Source organism: Mus pahari, chromosome 3 (genome assembly GCF_900095145.1).
Source record: "Mus pahari chromosome 3, PAHARI_EIJ_v1.1, whole genome shotgun sequence".
Classification (NCBI taxonomy): domain Eukaryota; kingdom Metazoa; phylum Chordata; class Mammalia; order Rodentia; family Muridae; genus Mus; species Mus pahari.
The window spans coordinates 45,438,321-45,454,995 of record NC_034592.1 but is presented as its reverse complement, the minus strand read 5'-3'; the positions used below and the strand labels follow the sequence as shown (position 1 = coordinate 45,454,995).

At 39.6% G+C, this 16,675-nt stretch overlaps 1 protein-coding gene across 1 annotated transcript in view; it reads left to right on the top strand.

Annotated features, from left to right (window-relative positions):
• Nucleotides 1-16,675, top strand: part of LOC110318749 (coiled-coil domain-containing protein 148) — a 187,978-nt gene that overhangs the window by 150,149 nt on the left and 21,154 nt on the right. The window contains exon 9 of the mRNA XM_029536793.1: nt 8,751-8,891. Within this exon, the coding sequence (XP_029392653.1) occupies nt 8,751-8,891 (141 nt within the window). The remainder of the gene's footprint in view (nt 1-8,750; nt 8,892-16,675) is intronic.

Genomic DNA, 16,675 nt, shown 5'->3' with positions numbered 1-16,675 from the left:
AAAAAAAAAAAAAAAAAACTTTCCCAAGTCACTTGATGCCCCTAATCTGCAGGAATTAGTGTAATGATAATGAATCCCCCTTTCTCCTCCATTCCTTTTTCTCTCTTATCCAGGGTTGGAGGTTGAAAAGGTGGAATAAGGGTGGAAGGAAGAAAAACCCACAAAGTAGCGAAAAGTCCAGCTATAGGTTATACAGATGGTAGTATGCCTATTGAAAACTTAGTTTTCTAAGACTTAGCAATCAATAGGCAGGTGATTTCTGATTCCACATCACTAAAGTAGACAGCTTCATATATAAAAATTGATGGATAAGTTTGTAAATTTTGTCCTTTAAAAACAAACAAACAAACAAGCAGACACCCAGCTGTTGATTATTTTCTGCTTATTAGCATTTAGTTTGTTGTTTTTTAGAAATCTTGTTTTATACTAAGGTTAGGCCATCCGGGATACAATTAAGTCAGACATTACGTTTTGCTTGAAAAGTAATGGATCTGGTACAGTCAAGATAATAAAGAGTGCATAATCTCCACGAGTCTGAAAAGGACTAATAAAAAGCCACAGAAAGTGGAAAGCACTTATCGAGGAGGAGTGATAAAAATGCACTTATGAAGTTATCCAAGAATCCAAAGGATAATTGTGAAGCTAAGAGGAAAAGTCAAATTTTTCAGCTAAGCAAAAATGCCAAGTGGAGAATAGAAAGCCTCAATAACATTCGCACAATCACAGGAACTGTTCCTTGAGTGAAGTTAAACAGAAATGGAGCACAGGAGATAAAACAGCCTAGGCCTATAATGCTGAAAAAATGGTACAACATTTTGGAAATTTTTTAATGGAGCTCTCAACTGTTAGAGGTTTAATAAAATGAAATCCTGACATTATTCAGCTGAACTGAATTTGGAGGCTTACAGTAACACTGAGGAGGAAGAGAGGATTTTCTTTCTGCTTTTTTACACATGCATTCTAACTTTGAAAGAAATATGAGGTGGGTGTTGAAAACCCTGACAACATTTCTGGACGTTTTCCCCCATCCAGCAAGTACTGAGGGAATCCGGGAAGCACAGACACAGCCAGAACTCAGAAAAATCTAGAGTTCTGCCATCAGAAAAGGAAAGCCTGTGGTGCAAAACTTTATCTGTAGCCAATCCTGGACCAGGCTCGTGATTGTCATCCTCTTACCTCTGAGCATAAGTCAAGAATATTATCCACAGGGCTACACTCTACTGAACACTTCCTAACCCCTTCCATGTCGTGTAAGCTATGGACAGCACAACAGCACACATTTGAGCCAGCTCCTAAAAAATTGGCAGCCCATCCTGAGGATAAGATGACAGAGACATAGAGAAGCAGCGTGTGGTCTGGACGTGGTGACTTAGAGCCTCCCAAGAGAGAATAAATCTAAGCTTTGATTTAAGTACGGTCAGGAGGAGGTAGGCAGATGAAGAATAAAAGGCAGGCTCTGGAATTTCTACAATTATACCACACCATACAACAAGTCAAGAAGCTTGGCATAGCCCAGGCAAACTATCTACATATTTGTGATATTCTATAAGCTCTAGCAAATGTAACTTTTAAGGTCTTATTATGTCAGTCATGGGTACTGATCAGACAGTACATTTTTTTATTTGTCCCCCAAGATAATTACAGCTTACTTATGTTTCCATCACTGTGGCTGATACAATGTTAATGTTTAATTTTCTGTAATTGTTTAAGAGGCTTATAAAATATGCATGTTTCTCTTTTCTGTTCATTATGCTTTCAAATTAAACTGAAGAGTATGTGACCTTTTGTATAAGGAAACTTCTGCAATTAGTGAAATTGAATCAAAATAAGAGTGACTCTTGAGGTCACACAGCTCAGTCCTTCCTTTAATAGGTGAGAACTCTGTGATACATTCGTTCAAAATAGTAATATTGTTGGTTAGTTGCAGAGAAGGGACTGAAATGCCTCTGTTCAATATTCACTTTCTTTATGCAGTATTGACATAACCGATTTTTAAAAAGCCCCCAAATTTGATGTAAACACATGTTAACGCTGTTACCTTCATGTTAATTCCAGTGATTGCCTTTAAAGTCTTCAGGGCTTCATTTTTTAAAAATTTCATTGCATTTTCCCTCTCTGAGAACATATTACATAGTAACTTCCTTTGAACCATTTCACTTACGGCAAGAGCAAGGAATACATGCTATGCACTCCAGCTTAAGCCCTAAAGTTATTTGTAGCTGACGGACACACCCTGGATGCTATTTGTCCCTTCATGGGCTAAGATCTCATTCAGAGATAGTGTACTTAGCGGGAATATTAAAGCATTTAACTAAAGACCTGGAAAAAAAATGTCCTATAGTTAATAATCCGAATAACGTTTTTCTTAAAATGTGCACCTGGCTACCAGGGAGGCACTGTTCTCTCGTGGTTATTATTGTCACACGGCTCTGCTCGCACGCTCTGTTTGGAGCTGTGTAATTAGCAGAGCCTTTAAAATGAAATTGCTGGAACGTTCTTCTGAGCTGTTCTCCCTTTCAGTTGGCGTCACTCAGCTTTCTTTGCTTTCTTGGCCTATTGTGCTGCATCGATTCCTTCACCCACCTGCCAGCTTCCGTATTATTAGGCCTCTCAGAAAAAGCTAGCAATGGGTTGTCTTTCTCGCCACATCCAAACCTCCCTTTCCGAGGGTCCACTGGGTAGGATTTTCCCCCTCAATGGCACCTTTCCCCACTGTTTGTCGCCTTATCCATTATGTGATTTGAAAAGCCCCATTCGACTGTACCCATGGTTCGAGAGCCCAACTCTCATTGTCAAGATCGCACAAGTCTGGCTTCTATAATCATGTCTTTGGGCACAATTATAATCACAAACAATATCATGAGTTATCGATTCAGGTGAACATATGAGGCCTCTTACCGTTGCAGTCATTCCAACCGCGAGCCGAAGCAGCTTGGGTTCTGAAGGCTCATGTCTTACTTCAGGTTCGCTGGCCCCCATGCTTCTTTTTTCTCTTGCTGACATCTGCAACCTACTGGTTTGTGACTATTGAACTTGCCTGTAGTTTTACAATCCTGTGGTAAAATCTATGTGTATCCTTCAAAAAAAAAAAATCAATGTAAGATGTCTTTTCTGACAAACAGAAGAGGGATTCTTTTATACTTTCAAATGCTAGAAAATGTCAACTTTGTCAACTTGGGCACACTGTTTAGCTTGATTAATTACTTACATGGTCACTACTAAGTATTTATGATGTACCAGTACTCTGCTTGACAGTATAAAAAGGAGGCGAATGTATGAACTATATTCTAAGTGGAAACAATATGTTTAGCATAATAGTGAGCAGTTATAGTATGGTACATGAGATAAAGGAGAGGTGCATGCAGTGGAGATCTTTTATCAAACCCATGAGCCATGATTTGAACCCCAGCTGGATGATATGTATCTTATGAATAGAGGGAAATCAAGGACATTGCAAGACAGGAGTTTGTATCACCCCTTGAGGTTAAGAATGTGTTGGGGTCTTAAAAGATGACTCACTGCTTAAGAGAAATGACTGCCCTTCTATAGCATCTGCGTTCGATGCCTAGGATATGCATGGCTTCTTACAAGTGTCTGTAGTTCCAGTTTCAGGAAATCCAATGCCTTTTTCCAGCCTCTGTAGGTGCCAAGCTTGTACATGGTTCATAGAAATACAGGCAAAACATTCATACAGATGAAATAAAATAATGAGAGAGAGAGAGAGAGAGAGAGAGAGAGAGAGAGTCTCAACATACAACTAGAAAGAGCAAGAATAAGAACAGTCATTTCAGGCCAAGAAACAAGGTTGCCTAGAATTGCATACTAACAATGTGGGGTTAGGAGTGAGAAAGTCAACTTAATCAATTGACATCACCCTTGAGAACCTTCTAGTCTTGTTCAACACATTTGGCTGAAAGATATTGAGTAAACTAAAGAATTACAGCCAATCTCAATGGTTTTGGAATTGATTTCTCAAAAAGCTCATCTAACATTACATATATACATACATATATACATAAGAAACCAAATTAAATATGTATATAAAATCATCATATTATATGCATAAAATCATCAGGTTATTTATATCATCAAAGATTATTGCAAAATGCAAAAAAACCACTTATTTTGATGGGCACACTCTTTATACTCCAGGGAATCTTGTGGTCCTATTGACAGAAGCAGGTATATTTGAGGAGAGACAAGTACCCTAGGCTTGGTATGAAACTGTGGCAAGACTATAGACCCCAAGTTTAGCCTTAGAAGTCTGGACTATAGAAACACTAGCAAATAGGAAAGTCTTTAAGAATTTGCATGGAGTTGCAGGCAGAAAGCTGATAATGTAGATTTTACAGTCAAACCCTCAGGAGAAGATTTCATAGAAGAGGTTTAAATGATGACATAGAGAGTCATACTGGAGGTGAAATAGGGTACAGGTTAGTGACTAGGAGCAGGGAGAGAGAAGCATGCAGTGTTGCAAGTGTCGGAGAGAGCTATGACACAGCATGCAAGGGCAAGAACCTTCTTTGTCAGGTTGGTCAACAGGTGGAGGAGAGGAGAACGACCCCTTTGAGTGTTCTGGAGGGAGACTGTTGGCAGCAGTTGTCAGGACACTGGATTTAGACTATGAAATGGCAGAGAAAAGATGGACTTAAAGGCAAAGTATGCAGGAGGATGCTGGGTAGTGACATGTTCTAGACCTCTGGTCCAGGGAACTCATCCATGCTGATCAGAGAAAGGGACTGGGGTAGAGACTGGACTTGCAAGCCAGGTGTGGGCATTTTCTTGTTTGTTTTCATAGATGTGGCAAAATATATTTTTAGAAAACTAAAAAAATTGAAGTTAATATAAAATATTTAAGGGGTAAACTATTAAGAGTCACTTTAATCATATTTGGACTATATGTCTCAATTTTAATTTTGTATGCTATTAATGAATAATGCTTGAATGGAATACTTGCAAAATTATCTATTACCTTTTGTAAGAGGAGGTTTGCACACTTGAGTAGTTTTCCTCTCTGCTTTGTCAGCCAGATGAGTCCAAGGATCAGAAAGAAGTTTGACTTTAGTTTTCATTAGTCTCGTTTGGTTTTTCTTCATAAAAGAAATGTGTGTTTACAGAAAGGAAAATGTACCCAGCCTGGAAAGGTTAAAATAACTTCAGAGATTCTATTATCAAGGCAGTGTACCTCCTTCCAAAAGCCTCTGTACAGATACGAGGGTTACTTTGTGTTAATTAAATCATACTATGAATGTAGTTTACATTGTTAATTGCATCTAAATATTATAGATGTTTTCTTATCAACAAATATAGAAATGTAGTATATTTTTATCAGTCATAGAATTGTATGAATTTAATTAAACCAACTTCTATTGCTGAATATTTAGACATCTCCTGAATTTTCTGTTTTAAACTATGCTGCAAAGAGAATTGCTTTGGTACATGTGTGTGTGTGTGTGTGTGTGTGTGTGTGTGTGTGCTTGTCTAGTTGATAGTTGCATAGTCTATTGCTTGTGTGGTTTCTATGGCTGTGATATAGCACCATGACCAAAGGCAACATAGGGAGAAAGTGTTTATTTCAGTTTACAGCTTACAGTCCGTAATGAAGGGAAATCAGGTCAGAAATCAAGGAAGACTGTGCATGCAGGGTCTGAAACAGAGGCCATAGAGGAAGGCTGCTTACTAGCTTGCCCTCTATGGCTTTGCTTAGCTTGCTTTCTTATAGAACCCAGGACCACCTGCTCAGGGCTAGCACTGATGATAGTGGCCTGGGCCCTCCTACATCAATGTCCTGCAGACTCACCTTCAGGAAATTTGATGGAGACATTGTCTTAGTACGCTTTTATTTTTTAAAAAAACCTATTTTAATAAGGGTTCTTAAGTATTTCAACCTCCCTTATAGCCCATCAACCAAAGGTAGGGGAGGAAGATGGCTAATAGGACAAGGGGGATGTGGACCTGGTTAAAAGTAGTCCCTTGGGACCATTCCAATCTTTGTTGTCTGCAGCCCAGTCCACTAACAAAACACCAAACATGAATCAATAGTGGCTGATCCAGAGGAAACTGCAAGGCTCTGCTGATTGGAACAATGCCACTGAAGTGGCAAGAGGCAGCCAGAACTCCATCAGAAGTTATTTGGTGTGCTTCTTTCTACAAAGTTATGACAAGTGAAGAAAGCAAGGCAAACCGATGCCAGCCTCCTCCATTGTCTATTGGGTTACACTCTTTCCAAACATGATGCATCCTCTCAAGTGTCTGCTCCAGCAAAACATCACATGTCCTTTCACCAGACAGCTTCCAGAAAAATACCCCATGTCTGTTCTCAGCAAAACATCCTCTTACTTGTCTGCTTCAGCAAAACATCCTCTCATAAGACAGCTTTCAGAAAAACATCACATAACACAACCGAGTCTCCAACAAAACCAGAAATTCCCACTTTGTCTCAGTGTATGATTCCCTCTTCACAGTAAACTCCAGCTTGTGTCAAGTTGACAAAACAACTAACTAGTACAATGATCCTTGGATAATTTTTCTGGAGCCAGGGATAAGGATGAAAGGCTATGTGTATTTTATATTGTGAAACGTATTTACATATTGATAAGCGCTATGAAAAGTATTTGTCTAACAATAACACATATCCATACCCAGGAAGTTCCGTTCTATGTTTGCATCTTAATTTATGCTTATTTTCTATGCTTATAATGTAAAGAAGTTGGAATCTTTCAGTAGTTTTTAAACCTTTTAAGGTCTCTGGACCATTTCAGAAATTGAGTAGTAGTTGGATATGTGATGGTGTGCGTGTGTGTGCACGTGCGCATGTGCCTATGTCCATGTGTGTATGTGGGTGTCCATATGTGTGTAGAGGCCAGCGATCAACTTTGGGTATCTTCCTTCACTGTTCTTTACCGTATTTAAAAATACTACTTTTATTTCTTTTGCATGTATATAAGTGGACATGCTTGTGACACAGCACTTATATAGAGGTCAAAGGAAAACTTACAGGAATGGAACATATTTCTGTGACCCTTGTGGAGACTGAACTTAGGTAATCAGGCTTAGCATCACATACCTTTACCCACTGAGTCATCTCATTAGCCCTGTCTACCATAATTCTTAGTCAGGGTTTCTATTCCTGCACAGACATCATGACCAAGAAGAAGTTGGGGAGGAAAGGGTTTATTTGGCTTACACTTCCATATTGCTGTTCATCACGAAGGAAGTCAGGACTGGAACTCAAGCAGGTAAAGAAGCAGGAGCTGATGCAGAGGCCATGGAGGGATGTTCTTTACTGGCTTGCTTCCACTGGCTTGCTCAGCCTGCTCTCTTATAGAACCCAAGACTACCAGCCCAGAGATGGCACCACCTACAAGGGACCTCCCCCCTTGATCACTAATTGAGAAAATGCCTTGTAGCTGGATCTCGTGGAGGCATTTCCCCAACTGAAGCTCCTTTCTTTGTGATATCTCCAGCTTGTGTCAAGTTGACATAAAATTAACCAGTACACAGGACTCTCACTGATAACCAAGATGTGCTGGTTTGGCTGTACTGGTTCTTCTGCAGTCCCAAGAATTGGCCTGTCTCCATCGCTCCTAGTGCTGGGGCCACAGTGCTACACTTTGCTTTTTTACATAGGTGCTGGGGATCAAACTCAGGTCCCCATGATTACATGACAGACACTTGACTTACTGACCCATATTCCTATGCCCCTATTTTTATATTTTTAAAAAGAGCTGTTTAATCTACATTCAAGATTTATACACATGTATAAAAGCAGATTTTCTTGTTTAAAATTTATTTTATTTAGAAAGTTAATGTTTTTAATTGAAATGGAATTACATCACTTTCCCCCTCCCTTTCCTTCTTCTAGCCTCTGCCGACTACCATCCCTCAAACCCTTTCTATTTCTCCAACTCTCAAGTTGATAGCCTATTTTTTATTTTATTGTAACTCTCTCTCTCTCTCTCTCTCTCTCTCTCTCTCTCTCTCTCTCTCTCTCTCTCTGTGTGTGTGTGTGTGTGTGTGTGTGTGTGTGTGTGTGTGTAAAAACGTGCTGGGTCTATGTTTGTTGTTTGTGTCTGTATGGTTTCAGTACTGGTTACTGGCCATTCTTCACTGGACAGCCAATAGCAACTCATTCTTAGGAGAGGTTAATTCTCTTTCTCTCAGCAGTTATTGGAAAGGAACTTACTTGCCTTCAGATTTTGTCTACGGGTGGACCCCATGAAACTTTCACCATTCCACATTAACATGTCCATTGGCAATGCATTTCATATACAAGGCAAACATCATTTATCGAGCTAAACCCAGTCTAGAGCTTTTTGGTTTTGTTTGTTTTTTGTTTGTTTGTTTGTTTGTTTGTTTGTTTTTCAAGACAGGGTTTCTCTGTATAGCCCTGGCTGTCCTGGAACTCACTTTGTAGACCAGGCTGGCCTCGAACTCAGAAATCTGCCTGCCTTTACCTCCCGAGTGCTGGGATTAAAGGCGTGCACCACCACGCCCAGCTAAGTCACAGATTCTTTGAAGTAAAATCATACACTTTTATGACTCCCTGAGTTCAGCTAAAGAGTATGTGGATGTGTTATTTCAAAGTTGCTGTTTTCTATACTAGCATGCATACATAATCCTCACATACACATAAAATATACATGTACGTTTGGAAAAAACTTGAGTCCTCTTTGACACAAAACCTTGTCCCATATGGAATCACGTGACAGTGCATAGTTACAGAAATGAAGGGTTTCTATGTGTTTCAGGTTTCTCAATGGCGAGCCCAACAAGAAGAGCTATCAAGACTGGAAATGGAAATTTCAGCCAGAAGAAGAGCAAGGGAAGAAGAGAAAGAGAAATTGTGGAAAAAGAAGGAACTGCTACGAAGGGAGGAGACGGAGATTAAGGTATGCAATCTCCTGTTTTCTTGATTGTGCGAATGCGTCCTTAATTGATCCGTTGAGCTTTGATTCACTGTGGGAGTTTGCCATAGATTCTCCCTGGCCATTCCAGGAACATTTGTGAGAATTGAGCAGTTTTGCTTTATCCTTTATGTGATTGCTGATGAGAGAACCTTTGTTGTTGGCTTGTATGAACACAGGTGTCTGTGACTAAGTTCATTGTATATTGGGGAAAAAGGGCAAAATTTGTGGTTATTCTTAAGTCTTGTACTAAGAAGGGATATGGTAAAACTTTCAGTGCACTAGGAGAGCATTTTGGTTTATGGTAGTTAAATGATAGTTAGAAATGTACTTGTTGGCAGAATACATTGTAGTGGGTACAGTGTAAAATTCATGGAATGCCAAAAGGCCCTTGAAGACTTCATTCTTGACTCATTATTTATTAGATATTTTCAGTTATACAAATTTACCATTCTTCTTTTGGACAAATGTCTGTTTCTAAATCTTAAAAAAAAATACTCACCAAATCTTATCCATGCCCCTGAAGTTCTGCTGCTGATCTACAGAAGATGTAAATGCATGGGACTTATTTTGATTATTTTATTATAGCATCTAGACATTTTGTCTGTTCCTGCAATAAAAAAATTTCAAAATTTGCAGTAAAGGTATTTTAGTTAAAAATGTTCTCAGAGTTATCAAGCAACATTTCAGGAAGCCGCTGACTCTGGAAATCATTCATGAAAGGCAGTTACCTCATGAGCTGTGCAAAGAGAGGAAATTGATCTGCCACGTAGCTCCTCCAGTCTTGCATACCAGAGCCCAGAAAGTTCACTTATATTGACTTGATCTGCATGATGTAGAAAATGATTTTTTTTTTTTTTAAAAAAAATCTGCTTACAGTGCTGAGAATGACTGATTAACTCATGTCCATTGGTGGACTAGCTTTTGCACTGTGACAGTGGTTCACATTTTGGGGTCCTGTGATCAATGGAGTCTGTGTATCCCTTGTTTAAGGAGTTTTTCCTTCAGAGTTGATTGAATACTGTGGGATAAAGGAACTATGGACTTTAAAGCTGTGAGCCAGTTTTGATGCATTTCTGACTTGATCTTGACTTGTACTGTGCCTCTGCTCCAGCAAGCTGAATATAGTGAGAGGCTGGAGGTTCTGTGGCCACTTGACAAAGTCAGCCGGTAAGGGGTTGTTTTTTGCAGCTCTAATATTTTTTAATTAAAAATTGAATTCCATTTATTCCTCTAAAGAGCTAAATTGGGTGGTTTCATCAGGCCCACATTTAGAAAGGTAGGTGATTTCTAAAAGGAATAACTTCACAAACCTCAATAATTAGTAAATATTGATAATGTTTCAGATAATGGAAGTGAACTGTGTATCTTTGTGGGACAACTCACTAATAGTTAGCTGTCGTGAACGTTTAGGATTTGAAGTGTGCATACCCAGATATGCCTTCTATATAGAGGGCTCTCATAGCATTTCTTCCCAACAAGTAAGTATGGCCCCAGAAAACATTGTGTATCTAAGAAGACAGTGCCTCTTACTACATTCAGAGCAGGACATTGCTGCACACTGTCTCCTTTGCAGTTGATACAGAAGATTTCCAGAAGGCAAAGAAAGGATTTTAAAAAGGTGGGATAGAAGGACTTTCTGAGTTTTCCGAAAGGGATGACATTTGGCTTCAGAAACATTAAAGCAAGTGAGCGAACACAGAGAGAGCAAAGGGTGGAATGACTGACAGCTGTGGTGGCCAAGGTGATGTCAGGACTAGTAAAGCTTAAAGCAAGAAGGCACCGTGGAGATCAAGGAGAACTTCACTGACATTCGTTGCAATGTCCTTTCTACATCTTAGAGTGCAAGTCCTAACCTATACCTAGGAGCATGAGGAAAGCAGATGCTGAAATGCTGTCAAGGCAACCACAGGCCTGGTTCATTAGTTCAGGCTCCAGATGCATTCCCTTAAGCTGCCAGCAGGGCCTCACTTCCCCATCTTGCACGTGATAATGAGGGACACTTAGGAAAGGGGAAACCAAATATCTCATGCATGTAGACTTGTGGCAGTCCTACTGTGCGTCTGTATGTTCTGACATTTGATTTTACTTCTTGGAAATTCTACAGTACCAAGGTGTCAGGTTTGTTTCATTTATTTTCTTCTTATAGTAATCTTTTCATTTAGGAAATATTTTTTTAAAAGACAGAGATTCATATATTAGTACCTATCACCTAGCAGTGAAAATTTTCATGTGCTTTAGATTGTCTCACATTTAAAAAAAAAAAGTAAGCGGTGCATTGTGAAGTTGAAGTCATTCTCGGAGGCCTCCATGTGTACCTTCTTCTCTTCCCTAGAGGCTGGGTTTCTGTCCCCAGGACAACACATAGCAGTTGAAACATTTGGATGTGTAGGCTGCCATTTAATCTTCTCTCTCTGTGAGCACTATCACACTGCACCATCCTGCACTGCTCCTTCTCCCATCCCTCCTCCCATCCCTCCTCCCATCCCTCCTCCCATCCCAGCTTCTATGTTAAATTGTTCCCATGCTAACAGCACAGCGTAGAGCTGGTTTGTTTGTCTCTTTAATTAGAGTTTTTAGTGTTCCATAGTAGATGTGCCTGCCAACTTCTGCATTCTCCTCACTGGCTTTCACACCAGCCTGCAAAGGTTTCTGGTTTTGCCCCATGTGCACTTGTGGCCCCCATGCAGACACCCTTTGGCCTAACCAGAGCTTTCTTTATCTAGGTCATTTTAGGAGTCAAATAATTATGTTGTAGGATCAATGTATTTTTAATTTTATATGATTTTTAAACTTTATATGATTATTATAATTGGTTTTTTTTGTAAATTCTGCCAATTTGACAAATGTTAAAAGCACCCCATTGGTGTTTTAATGTATATTTCCATTGTTATTTGTGAGACTGAATAGCTTATGATTACTGGAACACTTTTTCTTTCATAGTTTGCTTATCTGTACTTCTTATCTGTTTAACTATTTGTTATTTATTAATCTATAGTTGGGGCTTACAATTACAAATACTATGTTTTAATCAGCTACTGGGGTTACAAGGGCTTTGTTTTTCTGGTCATTTGCCTTTTAATATTGCCTGAAGTTTCTACAGTATCAGAGAGTTTAAATGACTAAAGAAGAAAGACATTTATGTCTCCTTTATAAATTGTTCTTTCCTTTCTGAACTAGGACCCAGTAATGAGACCATCTCTGAAGACAGCTCTTATTTTTGTCTCTGCAGAGGGCCATATACATTATACTGGCTCAAAACCAGCTTCTGTGTTATTGTCTAGACCTGGGACACTGAGCTGTGAGCCAATGTGAATGTCAGAGTTCTCATGCATAACACTAGCTTAGCATTCTGCATCGACCCTTGGATCCTCTGGTGCCCAGCCACTTCTCAGGGAGTGGTCCTGCTGTGCTCATCCCTACTCAGTGTCTCACCAAGACCTGGACTCTTTGTTGTTCTTGTCAGCTACTCAGACTCTTATTAGGGTCTAGCCTTCCTCTGACTTCAGCTACATCTCCTTGGTCTGATTTTGGAGTTCGTCTTTCTATTCAAAGAAACCTAGGGCTGTGCCTCTCTCTCCTCTCTCTCTGTCTCTCTGTCTCTCTGTCTCTCTGTCTCTCTCTCTGTCTCTCTCTGTCTCTCTCTCTCTCTGTGTGTGTGTGTTTGAGAGAGAGAGAGAGAGAGAGAGATTTTGTTCAGCATTACTACATATTTACATTTGCATATTTATTCTACATACTTCTACATAATGGCGAGTTTCATTATCAATAGACATACTGCTCAAAAACACTGATCAAAAGTTCTTTATTAATTACAAACTTAAACTTTCTTTGTTTCAACTCTTCTATATGCTAGAAGCAAACTGTTTTTCCAGAGCATTAAAGTGGCTTGCCTGATAATCCCCCTACAGGTGACAATCCCGCAGACACAGACGAAGCCCCCCGACTGAGACATGCCTTTTCCCATCCCTGCTGCTTCTCCTCCATTGTCCCACCTGACCTTCTTACTCACAAGGAAGCCGCAGAGGAGCCAGGTTAGCTCTGCCCTGCCATGGACCTCACCCAAGCATGTCCGGACAGGACACTCTCTTCGCCCTAATGCTTTTTCCTACAATTTATATTTCAGGGCTCATTTGCTAAGATAATGTTTTAGTTTGTGTCTGGTGCTCAAGTTTAGTCTTATAGGTGCCCAACACCTTAGATTACATTTTCTCTGTGGAATTCCAGTTGGATAGAATATTCATACTTTTCGTGGCTTTATTTCAAGACCAAAGGCAGATGTTGATTTGCTAAGATTAGATAAACTTTTACCTGTTAGGTAATTTTCATAGGCATCTCTCTATGCTTGAAATTTTTGTCATGATAAAATCAGAAGATGGTGCCTTTTTATGAATGAGCACAGAATTATTCCAAGAAACAAAATTATCATGCTAGATATTCCTTAAAATCACTGATAATGTAATATTGGTCTCTGCACCGCTCTTTTGCTATATGCGCTCTTAGGATGGTATGAGAATATCATAGAATTTTCTCTGTATCATAGAATTTTATGAGATGAATTGCTATGGGATGATAAGTCTAGGGGTCCATGGACTCCAAGTTAGTTCTAGCTTTTCTCCCAGGATGAAAATTGTGAGCAAGGATCATATCCTAGAGACATATGTCTTCCCATGAATAATGTTTGAAAATTCTCTGTAAATGTAGTGAAATCCAGGACTGCCTGCATCTGAACAGGGAGGCAAACCAGGATGACACCAGTGAGTGTATAATCTTCAGTTCTAACAAAAAGTGATCAGTTTTGGAAGCAGGGGAAAGGCAGGCTTGGGGACATTAAAGCTGGGTAAAAAAAGGAGGTGGACTTGTGGACACTAAAGCTGGGTAGAAAAGGAGTTCCAGAGTAATGAGCTTCATTAGGAGGAGATTGATTTTGAAAAACTGTTCAACAGAAAGGATGCAGACTTGATTAGGAAAATTCTCAACCAGCTTAGAGATTCTCTTTTGTTATAAGAGTCTTATTGGATAACATAGATAAGGGGCTAGATGTATGATTATTTAATCCTTCACTGAAGCCTTCAAAAGATCAAAAAATCAACACATTCAGTTGTGTAAAAGATCCCCCCCCAACAGAGTTTAAAGATCTTTCTATTGGATCCTTTGAAATGAGAAGGACTTCGGAAGTTTAAAGCTGATGACTCTCAGCCACCTCCCCAGACCAGAAGAGTGAGGTTATCTAAGACTGTGTGTGTGGCTTTAGTCTAATAGATGGAAATCCTATAAAACACAGTGTCTTAAGACAACATCTGAAATAGGCCAGAGTGAAAAGAGGTTACTGTCTGCCCAGAATTCTCCTGATGAAAAGCAGGATGACAAACTGTCTCAGCTGTCAGCCTCTGCTACCAATCATAGAAAGAGGGTGGAGATGACCCAGAGCATGGAATCCTGAGCCTGGAGGGCTGACTTAAACAGCCTAGGTATTAGAGGCTAAGATTGGTGTTTAGAGGCACGTGGCATTTCCAGATACTTACTTCCTGGCACAGGCTTCCATTTGGCTTCAGGAAAAGCTAAGATCACTTGTATCTCCCTTTAGGAAGATAGGCTGAACACTGCAGACAGAGCTTCCTGAAGATGGGTGGGCTCGTGTCTTCCTTTTGACCTTGAACCATTTTGGGACATGGGGAATGGGTTCCTGCTACCTGAGCACTAGAAGATGAATATTCTCTTACAAGACTTTGTATTAGTTTTAATATCGCACGGCAGGCCCATGACCCTGAAAGAGAATTTAACTAAGGAGAGGGAGCAGGTCCAAAGATATTTCTATTTTTCATCATATGTTAGCTAGAACTATTTGGTATTCTGCCAATCTCCTTGAGAAAGAACCCAAACACATATACACATACAAAGATACTGAAGTTGATGTAAAGAGATTCAGTTTCAAATGAAGAAAGAGATGAGCCTTTGTGGGAAGAGAAATCAACAAATGGCAAACTGGGCAGCAAATGTGGAAGAAGCCAAACTCATTGAGTCCACTGGAATGGGGCATGGCTCCAAGTGCATTGAGCTCATGGGCTGTTTTGTTTGTTTGTTTTTTTTTCTTGCTCAGATCTAGTCAGGGTTCACAGCTATCATTTGCGAATTGTATGTCCATGGGGAAAATTGTTTTATCTCCTGAGTTTCAGTGTTTGTATCTATTTGTATAATATTCAGTGAGTTGAGGCAAAACATGGGAAACAGCACATGCCTAGACCCTAGAAATAGCTCTATAAATTACACAGTCATTACCGATATTAACGTTGTTGTAGTTGAGTGGTAAAGCAGAAGGGAGCTAGAATCAAATCCAACATTTCAAATAGAAATCAGATAAAGTTAATTATAACAAGAGGCAACAGAATTAAACCAGCTTCAGAAACCAGTCATGGGCACAGTCCCTTTTATCTTTGCCTGTTGCTGTTCTTAGCTGGTAAGAGAATACCCCTCAAAGGGACATTACTTAGTCAACACTGGTGGCCACATAAGCTAGTTTTTAGTACCAGTAAGATGAAACATTCTGATGAGAACATAGAGCATGCACTAGCTGTAGTAATTCACTCTAGACCACAGGGCCAGTGCATCCCCTGGGTCTAGGTGGCAATAAACTGCAAAATGCAAACTCATTAGCACATAGTTCAAAAGAATGAAATGTGCGACATTTCTCATATGCTTTATGACTTGCTAATTCATTGTAAATTATACATATAAGCCTTCTGCTGTGTGCTCTGTTTTGAAATCTCAAGGTCTCCTTTAAGGAAGTAATGCGTTTCAAAGTAGTGCATTTACTTGTTCATCAGGCACCGAGTCTCCTGCCCTCCTTCTTGTAGCAGTGTGCTGGGCTGAACTTGCCTCTGTACCCATCTGCTTCACATATAGGTTAGTGCTATGGGTTCTTAGTAAGACAGGCTGACAGTGGGTGGCTATAACCCAAAGGTCCACATGGGATGAGGCTCCATCCATTTACTCATGGTGTTCCAAGCACCTTTCATTGTTGTTTATCTTATACCCCATCCTACATTTTGCAAATTTCACACCCTGGTAAGAGGACATTCCAACATGAAAAGTTCCTTTTCTGGTAGTTTTCGAAAAAAGATGTGCTTAACCACACTGCCACAAACATAGTATACATTTTTTTTTTCGATGTCATTTGAAACCCTTAGTAATAAGACTGGGAGATTTGAGTTTCAAACATCAGGAAAACAAAAGTGTTAATTTAGGAAAAAATAAAAGCTACAAAATGGAGTGAATTAGCTGGGCGGTGGTGGCGCACGCCTTTAATCCCAGCACCTGGGAGGCAGAGGCAGGTGGACTTCTTAGATCAAGGTCAGCCTGGTCTACAAAGTGAGTTCTAGGACAGCCACGGATACACAGAGAAACCCTGTCTCGAAAAAAGCAACAACAAAGAAAACCCAAAAAACAAAAAACAAAACAAAACAAAAACAAAAAACAAAAAAATGGAGTGAATTATATTGCGCTTGAAATTAATTGACTATCACCACATATAACAAATTAAATATTTTCTTATTTATGCATATATGCTCAGATTTATATCCATACACATATCCATACACATAGGTATCCATGCACATATATTTCTAATGTAATTTTAAGAATAACTCCTAAATTCATTGTTTTTAATAGCAGAGTAGTACTCCATTGTGTAAATGTACCACAGTTTCTGTATCCATTCCTCTATTGAGGGACATCTGGGTTCTTTCCAGCTTCTGGCTATTATAAATAAG